At 34.0% G+C, this 22,136-nt stretch overlaps 1 protein-coding gene across 9 annotated transcripts in view; it reads left to right on the top strand.

The window, feature by feature from the left end:
• Fmr1 (synaptic functional regulator FMR1) overlaps positions 1 to 22,136 on the top strand; it is a 60,061-nt gene that overhangs the window by 33,432 nt on the left and 4,493 nt on the right. For 5 of the 9 annotated variants that reach the window (XM_072539986.1, XM_072540020.1, XM_072539994.1 and 2 more), the window contains exons 10-11: positions 16,533 to 16,712; positions 20,141 to 20,266. In XM_072539986.1, the coding sequence (XP_072396087.1) occupies positions 16,533 to 16,712; positions 20,141 to 20,266 (306 nt within the window). The remainder of the gene's footprint in view (positions 1 to 16,532; positions 16,713 to 20,140; positions 20,267 to 22,136) is intronic. The other 4 variants (XM_072540002.1, XM_072540036.1, XM_072540045.1 and 1 more) reach the window with 2 other exon arrangements.

Raw genomic sequence — 22,136 nt, forward strand, 5'->3', positions numbered from 1 at the left:
AGGATTTTAAGTCTTGCTAAAATAAAGGCGTATTGTTTGCAATATTTAACGAGAGTGGTAGAGAATCATCGTCTGAGTCATTTTCATTATAACACATTTTCGGAGGTTCTCTTACAGTATCACTAAATTTCAGTATCTTCTTGATCCTATTTAGTGTCATTCTCATATGTCTGGGATGTTATTATCTTGATTTTATTTTCTTTATTTATCTTTCTTTGCTCAGTACCTTTTTATAATTTCTGGTGTTGTTAAAACCGTTATAAGTGAATTGTTTCAAACGAGGTACCACTTTTGGGAACCATCTCGGCAAGAAGATCTGTAGAAGTGCTTGGTTCCGATAACAGGAATGCTGTCCGATAATAAGTTGGTATCATCTAATTTGTGAAGGTCATATTATGGTTATTTTGATCCTGTATGACCTAAATTGCGTTGGTTCAGAGAACTGCATTGTGTACATTGCAATTTTTTAGAAGCAAACACAAATATTTTTCTTATATCTTTTTAGTTTTGAGCGATCGAAATGATCTTCGAAAGAACTTAATAGCATCACCGGAAAAACTCTAATATTTTTTAATCGTGATAAATTTTCTTACACTATATCTTCTAGTGAAACTTGGCTCAAACAGGTCTATAAGTTGTCGTTTTTTTAACAACCTTATGATTATCCAATTTCAGCTTTACCTTACTTCACTAGTAATTAATTCCATTTAGTTGTTAATAGTAGTATCGCTGTCTGTCGTATTTGAGTCTTAAGAGCTTTTACATGACGAATAAATAAATTCATGAACCAATAATAAAAGTGTGATTCTTCCATTATCTGTTTTTAGACTCACCATACAACGCTTCTGGTTAGGCGTTCTACAATACCCAATGGGCTTGCACAACACTGCTTTTGAACAGAATAAATAAAGGGAGATACAAACCATCTGCCACTAAGCAAGCAAATAAAGTTTTACCCGAGTCTCCTTACACTGTAGTGTAGATCATGTATTTTCCTTTTCGCCAATCACTTTTACTCGACAAAGTTCACTATTTCTTCCACTTTCGTATGTATTAAATATAAAATTAGCTTTAGTTCGGTCATTTAACGAATTTTTCATAACTGGTTCTTTAAGTTTATTATAAAAATGTCGCAGACAAGCTCAAGTACCAGTCGTGGCGGGAATGTTGCTATTAAAAGGTGTCTTTAATGACTTCAGTGTACCGTATTTGCTTATAATTAGCGAACCTGCTTTTATTCGCTAGGTGAACCCATTCTAGCTCGTGCTGCAAGACAGTTGGCTATATTTGCTTGTATATCTATAGCAAAACAGAGCGGCGTTCGACAGTCATGATGTTCAGGGGTTCATAAATCATAAACGATTTGATATTGTTATATCTTCAGTTGTTGTTTAAGGTCGCTTTTGTAATGGACGTCTCGCAATTAAAGGCCTAGTTGTAGTAGTAGCCTCAGATCCTGTGATGAGTGGAAATGATCGTTCTAACTTAAGCAACCTGGCGTTCATGTCATCCTGCTTAGCGTGAAACGCAGTCATACTGGCCATCAACTGATTTAGCATCGTCATCACAGCATCGTGACGATGTATATATATCAATATTTATCTTTATCTTGTAAACTTTAGGATTTTAAATGTTGCTAAAATAAAGGCGTATTTTTTCAAGTTGTAACGAGAGTGGTAGAGAATCATCGTCTGAGTCATTTTCATTATAACACATTTTCGGAGGTTCTCGTACAGTATCACTAAATTTCAGTATCTTCTTGATCCTATTTAGTGTCATTCTCATATGTCTGGGATGTTATTATCTTGGTTTTATTTTCTTTATTTATCTTTCTTTGCTCAGTGTCTTTTTATAATTTCTGGTGTTGTTAAAACCTCGTTATAAGTGAATTGTTTCAAACGAGGTACCACTTTTGGGAACCATCTCGGCAAGAAGATCTGTAGAAGTGCTTGGTTCCGATAACAGGAAGAACGCTGTCCGATAATAAGTTGGTATCATCTGATTTGTGAAGGTCATATTATGGTTATTTTGATCCTATATGACCTAAATTGCGTTGGTTCAGAGAACTGCATTGTGTACATTGCAATTTTTTAGAAGCAAACACAAATATTTTTCTTATATCTTTTTAGTTTTGAGCGATCGAAATGGTCTTCGAAAGAACTTAATAGCATCACCGGAAAAACTCTAATATTTTTTAATCGTGATAAATTTTCTTACACTATATCTTCTAGTGTAACTTGGCTCAAACAGGTCTATAAGTTGTCGTTTTTTTAACAACCTTATGATTATCCAATTTCAGCTTTACCTTACTTCACTAGTAATTAATTCCATTTACTTGTTAATAGTAGTATCGCTGTCTGTCGTATTTGAGTCTTAAGAGCTTTTACATGACGAATAAATAAATTCATGAACCAATAATAAAAGTGTGATTCTTCCATTCATCTGTTTTTAGACTCACCATACAACGCTTCTGGTTAGGCGTTCTACAATACCCAATGGGCTTGCACAACACTGCTTTTGAACAGAATAAATAAAGGGAGATACAAACCATCTGCCACTAAGCAAGCAAATAAAGTTTTACCCGAGTCTCCTTACACTGTAGTGTAGATCATGTATTTTCCTTTTTGCCAATCACTTTTACTCGACAAAGTTCACTATTTCTTCCACTTTCGTATGTATTAAATATAAAATTAGCTTTAGTTCGGTCATTTAACGAATTTTTCATAACTGGTTCTTTAAGTTTATTATAAAAATGTCGCAGACAAGCTCAAGTACCAGTCGTGGCGGGAATGTTGCTCTTAAAAGGTGTCTTTAATGACTTCAGTGTACCGTATTTGCTTATAATTAGCGAACCTGCTTTTATTCGCTAGGTGAACCCATTCTAGCTCGTGCTGCAAGACAGTTGGCTATATTTGCTTGTATATCTATAGCAAGACAGAGCGGCATCTGGCAGTCATGATGTTCAGGGGATTTTTCTGCCAGCTGTAACAGCGACAGGAACATTGTAGGCTTCATGTGCTTGTCTATAAGTTTCATTCTTATTCAGTACATCATTCACTGACTAATAGACCTAAATTGATCCTCCAATTGAGAACTTTTATTTAACACACCTCGACGACCATGTTTATTTTGTAATAAATTAATGTCTTGTAGTAAATGTACACTATTAGTCCATAGCATTGCAACATATTCAATTATTTCAAAAACGATTGCTGAGTTGTAAGCAACTTTCAGCTAAAAATCACAATTTTTGTTAGAATCACCGGTGGTTATCATTTGGTACAGTTGCCTCTCTTTGCCAATAATACAGCAGATTTTGTCTTTGAGATGTTAGTAGCAGAAAGAAAAATATACCTTTAGTTTAGAATATTTTTACTTTTAACTTTTGACATTATAAATTTCCTGATGTTTTTCAAAAGTTCTACCATCTGAAAACATGCACATACCGTAGATGCTTATTCATGGTACTAAGGTCTGTAGGGTATATTTATATTTAAAAAATAATGTTTGTCCCGTATTTAGTTCAGCCAAAATTACAACAGCTACAGAAAAACTGATAACGAATTCGGATTCAGATTTAAAAATTATGTGGGGGAAAATTATTAAACTGGAACTTCTTGCTTTCAGTTCCGAGAAAAATAAAAGACACATTTACTCTTAAACTATAATAGCGAGAGCAACTTTGATAAAGGGTTGGGGTGCACCAATATGTAAATAGTTTTAGAGCGATTTGTAGTGACAATGATCGTAGTCACATGACTCATTAATATTAGTATTTATTTGGCCGAACTTCTTCGAATGGATCGAGGATGTTCTCGATATCGATGGTACAACGCAACAAATACAACGAAGACTCTGAATATGTAAGCTTTTTGCGTCATTGCAGTATTTTCCAAGTCTATACCCACACACCTTTAGATAAAAGTATGATATGATAAAAGACCACGAACGGAGAAACAAACGACGCAAAACTTAAATGAATACATATATAGAGAGATCCAAATGATGATTTACATTCACGCTCAATATTTGACTTGATCTTAAATTTGTCAAGATGTATTTTTTTGGTTAAAAGTATTACCCTATTTGCTGTTACGTCAATAAATATGCTCTATTGAGCTGTTGTAGAAACAAACTGTAAGATTGTATCAGTCCGCCTGAAATGCTAAAGAAAATGAAATTTGACACAGAATTCGTTTAGCTATCGTGCCTTATTGCATCCATTTTTGTACAATACCTCGCTCTGGTTTCGATCTAGTACTATTGTCATCCACTTTGTTCCAGCATGTTTCAGAGATCGTCGTTCCATCTCATTTGGCGCCTTCGCTTCCTTGTTTCTTATTCCATGGCTCCCCAAAATTATTATTATCCGCATATTCCATCTCTCATAATTTTGTCGAATGATATGACACAGGTTTTCGTTAAGTTTTACCACATTTTCTGTAATATCTATCACTTTAGTTACGTCTCTAATCCATTCTTTTCTTTTTCGATCCTTAAGTTTTACTTTTATTGCTCAGCGGGTTTGTACACTTTTAAAGTGAGTCTTCTTCGTGTGTGCTTCTTCCTTTAAGGGCATCGGTGATCATCATGGTCCATTTTACTCTGTCTGCAGGAGTTCTGAAGAGTTCTATTGTTTTTTTGCCAATACACTGCTCTAAAATTTTCAACTAGGACGTGCATCGTCCACCGGTCCTCTTTTTTCTTCCTCTTTCCCTTAAAGTGAGTAATATTTCAAATGCAAAAGTATAAAATCATGAGTTAATTGAGTAGGCTGATAATGAGCAGTATAACTAAGAGATAGACAGTGGCGCTCATTCATTGATCACTACCGGGGAGGAGTTATTGTGCCAGAAAACCGAGAAGTTAGATACATTACTAGCACAACATTCAAATCACCTGACTGAAGATCTGGATTATCTGAAGGATTTGACACCGTACTGGAAAATCAATACATTGTTTAATTTAAATTCGGTTGCTCCAAACCTTTATAGTTTATATCAAATCATTCTTCAAACAAAATTAGAATTATATTAGGTTAGAACTCAGCCAGAAATAAAATCAATACATTAAACGTTTAAGGCAACTGAGAATGTTCTACAAATTGGAACCTAAAAAGACTTGATCTTTAAATTTTGGATTCAATTAAATGTGTGTTTATTATAGCTTCATCTTTAGATAGAGCAGTTTACTATGACGTTTTAAAATTAGACAAATGCATCTTTTTTAAAACTCTAATATTGTGTCCGGTAATAAGCCCATCCCTAAATTTGCACCTTCATTTACCATTTGTTCACTTGGCACTATTAGAATTTCTCCCACCGGTTACGTTACAATCGGTGAGTTATATGTTACTAACATTTTCCAGACACAACCTGCTATTTTTTACTATTAATAGTTTTCCTTTATTTTGCTTTACATACTCGCTCGATATTGGCTTGTGTGTACTATAAACTTAATCATTTATAAGTTTGTTTTTTATCTTGAAATAACCAGCTCACGAAGAATAGTTTATTAGAATATTATACCCGGTACTATATTATATGGTATTTGTAATATGTAACATGAATTTCTTGTTTCTTTTGATAGTGAATTGAAACATTCGCTGAGTTTGTTTTTTGAATAAATGGACTTGTAACTTTCAATATATAAATGTAATGGTAGGTGCAGTTGTGTTTTTAATGGGGTTTTTGAAATAAAATTCGTAATAGAAACTATCCAATGAACTTACGGACCCCAGCAACGACACACAATATTGTTTATTTCAAATGAAATATCATCTCTTGATGGAAATATAAATAACAGCACAAACTAATAGCCAAATTCGTTAGTAAATAGATTTGCAAAATATATTTCTCTGAATTTATGGCGAACGACAAAATATCTTCCCGATAGAATGGAAAAATTACACAGGAGAGACTAGGACTGTACTGTATTTAGACAATATTACATTGTACAGATTATTCAAAAAATCCCCCCACAATGAACTATACAATAAAACTCAATGAAATAGTTATAAATTTATTCCATATTCATTCTAAAACTTACAAAAACCTATACCGTCATATTAAATGTTGAAAAGCGGTCAATTAAATTCATTTAATCATGTTTCCAAATATACGCTGTAATATTCTATGTAAGAAAACTTGGTGAAATTGAATATGCCAGTTTTTAATGCATTGATGGAATTTACATTGTTTTTAAACAGCTGCTTTGGATATCAGAAAAAAGACAGAACGCCTAATGGTTGAAAATCGTTTCGTTGTAAACATTATGTCTAGTTTTTTCACACTTCACATTGCTGCATTATCTGACTGCAATCAGTAGATTTTTACAAGACTTGTCACTTTTTATGGGAGAAACAACTGTGTGGGCCGTTTCGACACTAATATCAGATTTTTTCGCAATTATGGACTGCTTCTAGGAAATATAGAGTATTCTGACCTCTAAAAAACACTAGGGCGACGATGTCTTAATACATCTGCCACAAAAGGCTATGTCTATGGAAAACTGACTATATATTTATTGGCAGCTTTAAACGCTTACGTCATTATATAACGACGCAGTGAATATGGTTATAGCGAGTCCACATAAAGGCGAGTAACCCAAAGAGAACAATATGTCGTGTGACTTTTTAAACACAGGATTATGGGTTATGATTATGGAATTTATAAGAATTAAACAATTCGTAGAGGTGGGAAATAAACATTCTCAGCGAATTATTCATTATACAGACATGTATGTATGTAATATTTGAAATGAACAATATTTATAGTAAAAAAAACTTGGATATTCAAAATCTGCATTTTAATATTTCCACAACAATATAAAATTTACACAATAAATTCCTGCAGTATTGGTATATCCTACAAAGATCATATTTCTGAGGAAAAAATGCTATAAAGCTTTAGCGATAACATCTGCACCTTCCCTTATCTGGATTGTCACACCAACTAGATATACACCTTCAACAGCAAACAAGCTATTTTGCATGCTTTTCGTTTGTGTGGATTTGGCGTATAAACCCAAAATAATGTTAAAATGTTTATATAAATCTGATTTTGTGGACGTTAAAGTTTCCCAAATATATTTCTGTTTCAAACATTTAAAAATGTTTATAGTAAAAGGTCCCAATCAAAAAATTTATTTATCAAAAAAGGTTTATTAATAAGTAATCGATTTTATTTTACCTGTAGATTTTATAGCAAAAAATATTAATATTTTACTTAAAAACAGTGGTAGAGGGTGCTAAAAATAACTTAACCCAGAACTGGTGAGGTCCATTTTTTGTTACGTGTATGATGAGTTGGGGTCACACTGACCCCAATTTTTTTGCAAAATTAGACACTGATATTTGTTTATATTAAAAAAAATGACTTCAATAACTTAAAGACGTTCATTTTGTTATAACATAAATTTAACAAATATTTGAAATACTTATCACGCATAAAAAGTTGAATTAAGAAACAGCCTCAAAAACTGAGTTATTTTGTAACTAGACTAAACATTATCCTGTAACAAAAAAATGAGAAACAAAAAAATTCTTTTTTTTTTCTGAAAACATAAACCTAAACATTCATTCTAACCTACCAACACAAATAAAATAACCAAAAACAAAAAAAAATCATTAGAACTTCAATCCATTCTTATAGGCAATCTTTGCAAATGTGTGTTTCACACATGTGGCATATTTGCGCTTTGCAACTAACGCAAACTATCTTCGTTTTTCTATCCAATGATCGTGAACATTTTGAGCACCTTACTCTTTTTTCTAAAATAGCATTTTTCTGTTCAGAAATGTCTGTTTTTAAAATGGAAGTGATATTATGTCTCAGTTGCCTTGTAATTTGAGAAATCGTTAGTCTTCTTTCCATATGATCCTGCACAAGCTGCCGAGCCAGAGATTTGATGAATTCATACCTCGACTTTTGGGGGTTTCCAGGTAGGCATGAGTATATTATAAACGCATTGACGGAAGAAATATCCAAAATTGTATAAAAACAAGTAAGAGGCCATCTTAGACTTCTACGATGTGTAGAATACACTACATTTTTCATCTAATGCATCGACGCCTCCTTTTGCTTGATTATAAAACTCGATAATTTCGGGTTTGTTTGTTTCATAGCTTACTGCATTACTGTAGTGCATTGAAGACATCAAAAGTACCGCTTTTCGTGGTTTAGGTACATATGGAACTAATGTAACTCTATCGCCAAATCCAAATAGAGATGATCCATTGAGCCTCGTTTTAGTTGGCAAAAAAGAAATAGGTATCACCCTTCTATTTTTTTTACCAGTGTCCACGTAAGTTAGGCCTCGGTTCCTCAACTCAGTTATCACTTCTAAGGATGTAAACCAGTTGTCTGCTGTTACGTTACGGTTAGAACCCTCAATACATTTTACTAGACGAAGAACTGATTGCGTTGGTTTGTTAAATTTTCTTTCCTCTTCTAACAATGTTTGGCCATCACTTCTAGCACCTGTATATACATACCCATCCAAAAAGTAATGGGTTCGGGCGTCAGTCAGTGTCATTATCTTTAAGCCATATTTTCGGGGTTTGGTCCCGAAAACCAATGATCATTTTATCAATACAAACATACTGCCCTATGCAATAATTTTTTTTGCTGTTTTCTACAAACTTATTGAAAATTGATGAAATGGGGGAAAGTTTTTCGGTTTTTTACGTTCTCCCCTCGTAGTTTCATCATCAAACCTAAGCGCTGTCAAAAGTATTAAGAATCGTTTTACTGACATGGTGCATCTAAAAATTTCTCTACCAGTACCGTCGGTGGCGAATGTCGAATTCAAGTCTTCCGTATTAGATTTAAATATGGGTGAGTAAAATAACAAATCGATAAATGCTCTCAGTTCAATAATGTCTAAATCTTTTAGAACCGTTCTATTACTATCGGTATATTTCGTTCTAATCCTGGCAAGTGTTTCATTTGTTCTAAGAACAATCTCTTCTAAAATATCTTTTGTTATTATACATTCCCAAGCACTTTTCTGGAGACACAATTTCCCAAGAGACTTGGCTGGCCCAATAACCCCAAGAAGATGAGAGATAATGTTGAAACTTCTTGTTCTTACATTTGAAGGTGGAGCTTCTGCAGTCGATTTTTGCCATAGTACGTTCTCGAAGGGCCTGGAGTTTGTTGCTGCTCATGTGGATCCGAGTCCGAATTAACCTCAGAAGGTGCTGCATTTTGCGGGATATAATCTTTAACATCCAATAGAGGTTCCACGGTTTCCGGTTCCCATTCAATTTCTGAATCAATTTCGTGTTCGCTGACATAGTCGGGATCATTGTCTGAGTCATCGTTATCGCTGAAATCACTCTCATCCGCGTCTAGAATACTTTGAGCCCATTGTTCAAACCTAGGATCATCGGAATACATTTTATTATATCGTTACAGATCCATTTTCAACTGAAAATAAAAAAAAAACCGTAACCGGTGAGATGGGGTCATAGTGTCCCCACGGCGCAGTTATTTCCGTATAATTGTAAAAATTTACCTATTTGCTCATAACTATCCCGCTCGATATCACACAACACACTGACGGAAAGGTACTAAGGCGGTTAAGTAGTCGCGCTAAATAAGCTAGGTCGTATGTCACTTAAAAAATCTGTTGGAGCTTGTATGACCCCGCATTACCAGTTAAGGGTTAAGTTATATTTAAAAAAAATAAAAGTGTCTATCAGTATACATGTTCAATATATGGCCACGTCTCCTTCCATTCATTGTATTTTAGTTACTTCAGCAATGATTTTCTTACAGAAAAGAATATTGTTTTCTTTTTTACTATTTTCGTGGTACGCTTTGTTAAATATATTTATCTCTATAAACACTTAAAAGCGTTTAGTCGCTTTCTTTTGCCACCACATACTGCAGACTAAAGGTTTTATGAAATTCCTTTTCTTTATTGATTATTGATTCGTTACATTATTACATTTGTGACATGTGCTGTTCAGGGCAACTTTAGAATTTTTATATCCACATCTTAAATGCTTTCAACCGATTTAAAGTTGTTGTTGCCGTAGATCACATCCCTTTTCCGTAGTGTAATTTTACCATGATTAATTTAAATTTAATTGTAACGTGAGACCGGGAAGCAATCCACCTAGCCTATGAAAATTATTGCTGAATTGAGCAATTCTGACGAATTCATCTTTTTTCGAATCAAATTTATAGTAAATACAGCATATCAAGTACTTATATTCGTAAATTTATTTCAATGTTTATCTTCATATGTAGTGGGATATTCTATTTTCTTTATATAACTATTGGTTTGGTCTTTTGAACATTAATTTTTATTTCTAACTTTTCACATGTATTTTCCAGCTAATTTAAATGCTTTTATGCCGACACTATTTCCTTCTAAGGCTTTTTTGCATAGAAGTTTCGAGTACAAATTAAATAACAGATGACACACAGCCCCTTTGACTCCTTAGTAGATATTTATATTGCTGAATATTTGTTTACCTGATTTTTGTCGTTTGGTATCATCGCGTAAGGATTATAGTAACTTGTGAGTTTTTGACTAGTTCGAAAGCCTTTTCGAAATGTACAAAACACAAAATAGATTTTTGCTGATCATACCAGTTTTGACAAATCTTTTTGACATGTGAAGGCTTACAAGTGCTTCCCTTTTTTCATATCACCTAGTAATCAAAACCGATCAATCTTCAGTCCTCAAACTAACAATTGACTTCTTTTTCTGTAAGAAACCGTTGCTCAAGCAACTTGCACGCTATATTGAAGTGGCTGAGTGTATAGAAAATATTCTCTAATATACAGCTTTATTTTTTTTTTCTTGTAAGTTATTAAGCAAAACAATAATATTTTCCAAATCTGCAAGTAAAATATGCATTCTTTATTGTCACCCATATGAAACGATTTTTTGATACATTTTCCTATTATTTTGATACAATCTAACAAATGTGTGATTTTACGCATGTATAATACGATTAAAACTAAATTCTGGGCTTTAATAAGCTTATGATCCTTACGGTTTGCTGTTGGGTGGATACACATTAGGCTAAAATGGAAATAACAATTTTTTAAAAAACAGTGGCTTAATGCTTGAAAGATTTTTATTATAGAAAAATTAATTTTTGTCATTTAAATCTTGTGCCATAGCATGGTAATACGTTTTAAAATAATTTACCAAAGATAATTATCTAAAGCCATATATCTTTTCAAATCCAGTAATTGTTCAGACGAAAATTGCATTTATTTCAATGGTTTTCCAATTTTTTAATTTTCAATATACAAAATAAACCAATTTTGACAATTTATATTTTGTAGTAATATGAATTTGAACATGGTCCTTGATCACATCACATTCAAATAAATGCAACTTCTGTAATGGAAAACGGTATTGACCAGCGTAAGCTAGCAATAATGCTTCCAGTCGGAAGTTTTTGATTTGCTACTAAACTTAAGTATTAAAGTAGTGATATACATTAGTGAATACGCTCAATACTGTAAAACGCTATTTCACAATGTGAAAGAGTATAAAGCGTTAGGGGTATATATTTGATTTTTCGAAAAAGAAAAGTTATTTTCAGTTTAGCCTAATAAATACATGTTAGTGAACCCAAAAGCTTTTAAATATGTCAACATATATTAAAATTTGCTGGAAGGGTACCGACGCAAGCTACAAGTATATAGTCGAATAGTGAGTAATTCAAGTTTGTAAATTCTATGAATTAACTTTATACGTTTGGGTCGTTGTTTCCAAATCGCTCTCTGATTCCGGTCATTCGGATTTGTCAGTTTTGTACGGAAACAATTTTATAGTATATTATAGACCGCCGAGAGGGAGTGATTTCGTTCTTCTGACTCGTTTTGAACGTTAATAGTTGATGAGTAGAATATGCTTTCGGTGAGTTTGCTAACGTTTTTGTAAAATCGACGATATTGAACGCCAAAAGGCAAAGACTGGCTCACTAATTATGTCTTGTATCTTATTGTGAGACTTTTTTAGAAATATAACTTGATTCAAATAATAGATTTTGTTTTATTTCTATTAGATGAGCTCAGGACTATAGTATACCCTTTCAGCAAGACGATAGATATGTTGAAGATATTTTTAACGCTTGCTAAATTATTGATGTTTGTTTCTATTTACTAATACCTAGCAGGTTGTGGCATGTGCATGAATGCTCAAAGGGTTGGTACAGTCCTTTGCTCAACTATTTGTTCTTGTGACTTAATTTTCTATAATTCTTAAGCTTTAATAACTTTAATCCATCCTGCTTTAATCCTCTAACAGGCAAGATCGTAAAAGTGATCGGTTCAAGGTGAAAGAAACTTCAGTTTAAATTTTCTATTGAAAATTATGCCTGGAATTAGTGCCAACTTGGAAATAGTGAAGACCGTCCCGATATGGTCATAAATTGAGATCGTACTTGGAACAAAATAGTTGATTCGGTTTTTTACGATTTTTTTTTTTTTTACTTTAATATATCCCCAAATTGGAAATCATCAGCATCAGACCCTCAGCAAAAGCTTTTTTCTTCTAAAAACTCACTGAAATTTTTTCTTCTGAGAACTCACTGAAATTATATGACATTTTGTCATGCATACATTTCTATATTCTACATACTAATCAGTATTTGGAATTGTATCCTGACTGTTACATTGTCGCATAAAGCCCGTCATCAAATCAGCTTCATCTATAAAATTATTCTATTCTGGGATGATTTTCGAATATTCAATTTCGAAGAATTTTTTCTCTTCTATGATATCGGCGAGCTTTTAATATCTGGCAGACATTTGTTTCCTTCCATAACACAGTGTTTACATATACCAAATAAATTAGCAAATAAAAAGCCTTTTCCGTGACACTCATTGACAGGTATTTAACAACTGCGTTTGATAAATTTGGTGATAACAATATGTAATAAACAAAATATGCAAAAGCTTAAACATCATTTTTTATTTACAAATAATATATAACAAAGATCGCTATTAGATTTTAAATACTAAAGGTGAAGACCAGTAAATTATATGGAAAAGTGACACAGTTTGTAACGATAAGACTACCAAAGAGAATGGAAATACTATTTTAAAAAGAATACATCAATCAACCATGGGAGCTTATCGTTTATGCTTCGCCTAGCTCAATATCTCAAGTGTGAGTTCGTCTTGTCTTAAACTAGGAATCAAACCATGAACCCCTAGCTGATAGCAAATAAAACAATTATTTAACTAATCATATTTATTAAAAATAAAAAATAATATTTAAGTAGGCAAAAACAATCCTACCAATGATCTACATTAAATAAATTCGAACGATACTTATGGCATCGATTGGCTGCTTGCTACCAAATATCTGTGGTCAATTAGATAATGAGGTCCTCCTGACAGCTGTAGTTAGGTCCACCAGGGCATGTTATTCAAGTACTTGGATAGTTCGATAATCAAAAATCTGGATCCATGATCGGCAATCAAACCACGCATAGCTATATATATCCATAGCGATTTTGTGGTACAAATGGGGAATATGCATTATCATATGACAGTAAAAATATGGTGTAGTGAGTTTAAATATGGTAGGCATTCATGTACAGGTGAACATGCAGGTGGAGCGTCCACAACCGCTACTACACAATGTAAAAATGTCCATGCTGCTGAATTTAACACAAATGAAAACATTTAGTCTACATTTTTGCGATTTAGAGATCAAAACAGATAGTAAGAAGCAATATATATGGGATTATGAAGACTTACTTTAGTAAATTTCCTGTAAAAGTGAGCCACAATTACAGCTGCTTATTATGTCCATTAATTGCAAAATTACGTGACACCATAAAAGGAAATCATAGGAAGAAGGCGCAAAGGTATTCTATTGCATCATCAGAATAAACCCAGTCACACGTCTACCATTGCAACAGCTGCAATCCCTCAAGTAGGCTTCCAATTAGTTGAGAATCTGCCATATTATCTAAATTTGGCAGAGATTTTCACCTTTTTTCCAAAACAAAAGATTCACGTGATAAAAGATTTGTTTTAGATAATGATGTCATATGCGTTAGATCAGTGGTTGCATAGCCCAAAAAATCTATCTTGCGAGAAGTATTAGAAATACTAGAACATAGCTGGGAAAAATATGTTGAGGGTAAAATGAAACAGCAGTTTCCTCAAACTTAAAAATGGTTGCTTACGCTGTATTGGCAAATCAATTAATAGTTTACAGGTTTCTTCCGTGCGCTGTTCTTCTTTCAGTGCCATACTTGTTTTCAGGCGTTAGCTATCTCCATGACAATTTCGTTGAATTGGTCCTCATTGCTGCACGGAACAACTGCTCCTTGTTCCGCTCCAATATCTTATGTTTCGTAACCATGAGAGATTTTTACGGTCTGGCTATCTTTTGCCCTTAACTTTACCTTGAATAATCGGCCAAGGGATGTAATATTTATTGACTTATTATATGATTGAAGCAGCTAACCTTCTGGTTTTGACATTATTATTTGATATTCAGGAGTTCTCGATCTTTGTTTAGCTGTCCGAGGACTTCCTGATTACTCGTACGTCTGGTCCAGGAAATTTTGAGAATTCGTCGGTAACACCACATTTTAAAGACTTCTATGTTATTCATGGTATAAGTGTACCTTTAATGTCTCACAATCGTTGATTGGTATCGGGATCGGTTGTATATTTATTTTACCTACAGCCATCCATTTTTTTTTGTTTATAATAATACACCATGTGCGACCTGCCTCATGCACTCTATCCTTAGTTTTACTCCTTCTATCGTGCCATGTAGGGCCTCACGAAAGATGTTCTCTGAATATAGGTTGAATATCAGCGGTGACAGAACACAAACCTGTTTTACATCACTCTCTATTTCGTCTGTAACTCCGCCTTGGAAGAGGTCTGTGTGAGAAAAGCAAATATTAGACAATCGTGGGCATAAATGAAGAACTATATAACTAGATTTCGTATCCAATGTTTTTTAATTTGATATTAATGCTGTCAAGAACAGCATCGTATTGAGCTTCCCCTATTCGAATTACTTTACAAATGACCTTGGCGGCTTTACCTATCTTATTGTACAAAAAAGAATTTTTAAATGTGGCCAATTCGAAATAATTTGAACTTACAAAATCACAAAATTAACTCAAGACAAAAGGAAATCAATAATATATCTGAATAAAAGCAAATGTCAATAAGACAAGAATGCAATTAAACACATCGATTGGAGAACAGGTACTAAGAGACTATAACTAACGAATTTTAAATGCGGAAACCATGTATAGGTACAAAATAAATTCAGCAAATGTTATAGAAACGCTAAATTTATAATGCAGTATATATCTACATCAACATACATAATCAGATGTAAACCAGATTTTATGTTTAAATGCTTAATAAACTCTTTTAAGCAGCTATAGGAAATACTTGAAATATGCAAGAAAATCGGACATTTTAGGATTTCTTTGTCTGTAATTACTATTTAAATGGGAATAAGCCACAATTAAATGTTAAAGTAAGTTTATTGACGTTTCAATTTCCACTTCGGAAATCGTTCTCAAAATACATTCTACATAGAGCCAGTTTGTCCATGATCCGTGAAAGGTTACAATTTCATAGATCTAATTTATTTTTTGTTGAACAAGATACTGTAAGTATTGAAGATTTACTTTCCGATGTAATATCAAATTCTGATTTTGATCAAATTATTTTTAGTTTACATATAGTATATGAAAATTCATATAAGAAACAAAGAAATATACATTTAAATAAATTTAATATTCTTTTAGAACAAAACAGTATAGACATTTAAAGGTATTTTGAGAACGATTTCCGAAGTGGAAATTCAAACATCAATAAACGTACTTTAACCTTTATTTGTAGCTTATTTCCATTTAAATAGTAATTACTGTAACATGTCACAAGAAATTAGCTTCAGAACAGTATTCTTTGTTTGTATCTGCCCGCTTTATCCAAAGCAATTTGCATCGAATGTCGCTAATGGCCCAACAATGGTACTAAGTTTAAAGTACTATTTTAACATTTTTTTTTTATGTTTTGTTGATATTATTTCCAGACTGACAATAATCCATACAAATTATACCAAGCACAAATTATATTTATAACCTCAGTACGTCTTTTATTTTTGATTTTTATCAGAGTTTACCTTTACTGGTCCGATCGCCAAGCGGGCTAGTGCACCCTCTTCAATGTGAGTAGTCTAGTGAGTTCATACATCGAATTCCGACGCTGTCCAGAAAAACAAAATGTTTAACGTTGTAGTCAAAATCAAAAATGGATCTGCCAATTAAAGAAAAGAAGACATATGGATTATTAGGACGGTAAGAAATAAGGACTTACGTCTCGGTGTTACTCATTCCATTGATCCCTACCAGAAAGGCGTGTCGACCCTAAAAAAAAACAGAAAAATATATATTAGAATTAACTTTACTATTGTTCATACCACAGTAATCCTACGGCTTTTTAGTTCATTTTTCTTATCATAAAGCAGGCCTTTACAATGAGATCTATAATTAAATTTCTTAGGTTCGAGACATCAAACGCCAGATACAACAGACGAACGCGTTCACGACTTACCGCCACGTTATTACGGAGGACCTAGAGGTAGAGGTGGGCGCCGAGATCTGCGGCGTGACGACAGAAGGCGCACAACAGATGACGAGGATACTGTCTTAGATAGCCAAGAGGTTTCCAGTGTCGATAGAGGTAAGACAATATTTTATCTGGTTGCTAGTTGTAAGAGTTAATGCAGCTACGTCGTACGGGTTTGACTATTTGTCTAAATATTATTTATTTATTTACAAGACAATGACTATTCAATAAAATGTCATTTTTCATGTCAAATCTATTTGAATACTGACGTTTTTATTGTACCTCTTGGTGAATTTACCTAACAATTTTATAAATGAGGCATTTAAAAGAAAAATTCAAAATTTAAGCAATTTATGCTAAAAAAATAACAAAACTCGTCTAAAGCGATAGCTTTAGGAGTGTTTTTTTATCTAGTGCTCATATGAAATTATCTCCAGATTGTTTTTATTTAATAAAAATGCAGTGACAGGTTTTCAACAAATCTTCAGCTGGTTAAGACAGAATTTTTTTACGTTTGTGATCGTTTCAATTAGTTGTTTATTGCCGGTTTTTAAAAGCCGGTTGCATCTGAGAGCGATTTTCAATTTGACAAGTGATTAATTTCATATAAATCTAATCATTCGGCTAATATAATGGTATATTATATTAGTGGTTACACTCTGGAGTCTTCAATTTCCTTCAGATGTGCAAATATCGTTGAGCTTATGATCATTTTTTTCTGCTGGTAAAATTGACTACAAATTCCCCCATCTCACTGGTACGAGGCATGTTTTTTAAGTAAGTACCGTTTTGCGATTCCGCCGCCGCAGCGCTACGGTCGGCGTTCCGCGCATGAGCGCTGGTTACCTACATCTCTTGTCTACGCACTGACGCCATTACAGTCTGATTCTTCATTGTATACTTGTTTACTCCAGTGTTTAAGATGCCTCCAACAATCGTGAGTCACACTGATTGTGAAGTACGGGCTGTTATACGATTTCTTAGTGCTAAAGGCGTAAAACCGATCGATATTCATCGTGAGATCGTTGAAGTTTACGGACAAAACATTATGAGTGATGGAATGGTAAGGAAATGGGTGAGAGCATTTAAAGATGGCCGCACAAATGTGCATGATGAAGAACGGAGTGGGCGTCCTTCGGTCGTTAATGAAAATTTGGTGCAGAAAGTGGACGAAAAGGTGAGAGAAAACAGACGCTTTACAATTTCATCATTGTCCGACTGCTTTCCTCAGTATTCTCGTAGTGTTTGTATCGCATTGTTACCGAGAACTTGAATTACCGGAAATTGTGTTCACGTTGGGTTCCAAAAATGTTGACGGATTTGCACAAAACCCAACGTTTAGGCAGTGCATTGACTTTCCTTGAGCGGTACCACAGTGAAGGTGAAGATTTTTTAGACCAAATTGTTACTGGTGACGAAACGTGGGTGGCCTACGTCACACCAGAATCGAAACAACAATCCATGGAATGGCGACATTCATCATCACCCAAAAGAGTGAAGTTTAAGCAAACAATTTCTGCCCGGAAAATCATGTGCACAGTTTTTTGGGACAGAAAAGGAGTATTGCTAGTGGAGTTTCTGCCTCGTAATGAGACAATCAATGCAGCGTCTTATTGTGAGACATTGAAAAATCTGCGTCGTGCAATCCAGAACAAAAGACGTGGCAAGTTGAGTAAGGGTATCGTTTTGCTGCATGACAATGCCCGTCCACATGTGGCTAATCAGACCAAAGATCTCATCAAATCATTTAAATGGGAAACTCTAGATCATCCTCCATACAGCCCTGATCTGGCGCCCAGCGACTACCATTTGTTGCAGCACTTGAAGAAACACCTGGGCGGTCAGCGTCTTCGACGACAAGACGATAACGAAGTCAAAACATTTGTGATGCAGTGGTTAACAAGTCAGGCGGCAGAATTTTATCAGGAGGGCATTCAAAAACTGGTGCCACGTTATGACAAGTGCCTCAATATTCACGGAAATTATGTAGAAAAGAAGATTAAGGTACAGGCTTTCATGTAAAAATAAAATTATTGCCATATCTTTGCACGTCTTTTTTTAATTCCAAAACGGTACTTACTTAAAAAACACGCCTCGTATTTTGATGGGGTGACTATGTACGGATTGTTCATGATAATCGTTCTCATTTGTCTATTTGTGCATTCGTTTTTTCTACTACAGTCTTGTATTCCAATATCGTATTATTCTGTTGTCTGGCAGAGGACGATTTTTTTATTGCTCATAGAATTCCTCTATTATTCCTATACAGTGTGTTCCAACGAAAATTTGACTCCCAGAATATCAGAAACCATGAGTTTCGTCACCCATGAGGGGGACGAATTTTCATGAAAATTTCATGCCCTCAAATGTAACCCCCTACTTCCCCGAATCAACCTTCCAGTTTTTTTAAATAGCGAGGCCATCTACACAATACTCTATTTTTTTTTATTTAAGGAATAGCTTTGAAGATAATTTTGGATTTCAAAAAAAATTATTTAAAAATTCCTTTATAAAAGGTAAAAAACCCTATCGGGCTACAGCACAGAACGTTTTCGAAATTAATATTTCATCATCAGCGCTATCCTAAAAGTATAACCACTTGAATTAAAGCAAACATGAAGTTTAAAATTTTGACCAAGGTTAATCTTCTTCAAGTGCCATCTCCGCGGCGGAGGTCGGCAATCATCATAGCTATTCGAACTTTTGAGACGGCTGCTCTGAAAAGTTCATTTGATGTACATCCGTACCACTCTCTCAGGTTGCGCAGCCATGACATTCTACGCCTCCCTATGCTTCTCTTTCCTTGGATCTTTCCCTGCATGATCAGTTGGAGCAAGGTGTATTTCTCTCCACGTGTAATATGTCCGAGATATTCCAATTTTTTTGTTTTTATTGAATTTAAAATTTCCATTTCTTTGTTCATCCTTCTCAGAACCTCTTTGTTTGTGACGTGTTCTGTCCATGATATTTTCAGAATTCTTCTGTACACCCACAGCTCAAATGATTCCAGTTTTTTCATTGATGTAGCATTCAAGGTCCAAGATTCCATTCCATAAAATAAGGTCGAAAAAACATAGCACCTCGCCAACCTAACTCTTAGTTCCAGTTTTAAATCCCTGGTACATAGAACTCTTCTCATTTTGTTGAAATTTGCTCTAGCCTTTTCTATTCTTATTTTTATCTCCTGATTGTAATCATTTGTGGAGTTAATCATTGTTCCCAGGTATGCATATTTGTCCACTTGTTCCACGTTGGTTTCGTTTATTAGAAGATTCTCGTTAATACAGACATGTAAATAATACTTACTGGATTTACATGTTTTGAGACACTAAATACATGGGTAAAAACCCCGGCATAACATTGAATATAATTTGTTTTGGCATTTTTATTAATGGTATAATAAAAAAGAACTTAGTAACTTGGTGTATATATATATATATATATATATATATATATATATATATATAATATAGAGCTTTCTTTATTCAATCGACAAAGAGTACAAGTATATAAATAAGAATTTTGTCAATGGCTCTGCATAGAGTCAGTATCTAGCGCAGATGTATCGTTACCTGCCGATGGTGGATCCCAACGCAGGCGCAGGCGTCGTGGAAGACAGCATAGCCGTACCCCCTCCCAATCGATGACCCGTGAACCAGGTAACGAGAGTAAGTGTGGGTTAAATCGAAATATGATTGAAACGCAATTATAGTAAACGCCATTTACGGTTAGGTAAGCAAAATTAATTGCAAATAATGAGATTGTAAAGCAATGTAGCCGGCAAAAGATCTATGGGAACTCATCGAGATGATCAGAACAAATAAAGGACAGGGCTAGGTATTCAATCTGTAAATCAAAAGAAATGGGCAAGGACTTTTGTTAGTGTCTTAATAAATTAAGACTATTTTCTTCTTCATTTTGGCTGTTTTTTTTTTCAATTTATTCTATAATCGCTTCGATGTCGTATAATATTTTTAATGGTTTTTTCTGTTTCAACGTAATCAATGAACAAATTACCTTGTGCTATGCTTTATCAATACAGGAAATTTAGATTTTGTTGTTGTTGTTTTTAAAACTGCAAAAATTGCGTGACTTAAACCATTTTAACTTGTAAACAAATTGCCAGATTGAACTTAAATTTTCACAATTGGTGTTTGGAAACTGGTACATTATAAACGGTAAAAGACGCTATCTATGTATCACACCCGTGAGTTTCAGGTGATGTGGAAGGATTTTTTGTGCACACCCTACATCTACGTTGCTGTACGTTTGTTTCAAGTAGTTCTTCTTTGCCAATGTTTATTCCTGGTCTATTCTTGTCTAAGACTAATGCAACATGGAGGTCATTTGATACCCGGAGTTGAATCGTCCTTAGCTTCAATTCTATCGTGTTCGCCTTATAGAAATAGCTACCACAATCAGGCATATCTTCGAAACATTTTTGGACTAATATATTGGAAAGACCCCCAGGGAAGCCTTTAATTGAGGTCATTTTACAAAAGAGAAAGATCCATTTTAATAATTGTTTAATATACATGCGTACCAAACGTTTCAATCATATATTGAAAGAATATATCATTAACCACAATTTTGGAGTGTCCTTTAAAGATATTACTCATCGATAACCATGTAGATTACTGTATATAGTGGGTCTGGAAACCATGAAGAGAGCCTAACGTTAAACCAAACGATGAATTATTACTGTACAAATTAATTAAAAATCATTTTAGTGGTTTTCTTTATGGTTGGAGGACCACACCTATTTTGTATTTATATCACAGGCTAGGTCAATTTTAACTTTACCATTTACTTACTATGTAACACCATTCATGTAGTTTTTCCTGTTGTAATTTCCAATGGAAAATATTTCCATATTTTGCTGCTTTTTCTAACCCAACTATTATATACTGTACAATCAATTATGTCATTGACAATAGACTGCAATTATAAGATAAATTTTATAAGCGCATTATTGACGCACAGAAAATGTGTTCAGTTCGCAATCCAAACTATTTCCTCTCATTCCAATCCATTCCACATTGTCCCGATCTGTGGTACTGTACGGATTCTATTTAGTTAATTCGTTTTTTATCTCAACCACACACATACACATAATTTTCGTTCCCTTTCAATTCTTTCCGCGATATGTGCATTAGAGATATTCGCTTTTTGTACTGTCTATTGCTATGAATAATTGCCGTAAATAAATTGGAGGCCTTTGAAATGTGGATCTACCGGAGAATGCTCAAAATTTCATGGACATCGCATACCTCAAACGAAGAAGTGCTGCATAGAATAGGCAAGGAAAGAGAACTTTTTAACACAGTAAAAGTTAGAAAAACATCATACCTAGGCCACATACTGAGAAATAATAAGTACCAATATGCCCAACTTATAGTGAAAGGAAAAATCGAGGGAAAGAGAGGCCTAGGAAGGAAAAGACTATCGTGGCTCAGAAACATCCGACAATGGACAGGGCTAAATTTTGAACAGCTAATAAGAACAGCTGAAGATAGAGAAGATTTTAAAATTGTAGTA

This window comes from Diabrotica undecimpunctata, chromosome 1 (genome assembly GCF_040954645.1).
Source record: "Diabrotica undecimpunctata isolate CICGRU chromosome 1, icDiaUnde3, whole genome shotgun sequence".
Lineage (NCBI taxonomy): Eukaryota > Metazoa > Arthropoda > Insecta > Coleoptera > Chrysomelidae > Diabrotica > Diabrotica undecimpunctata.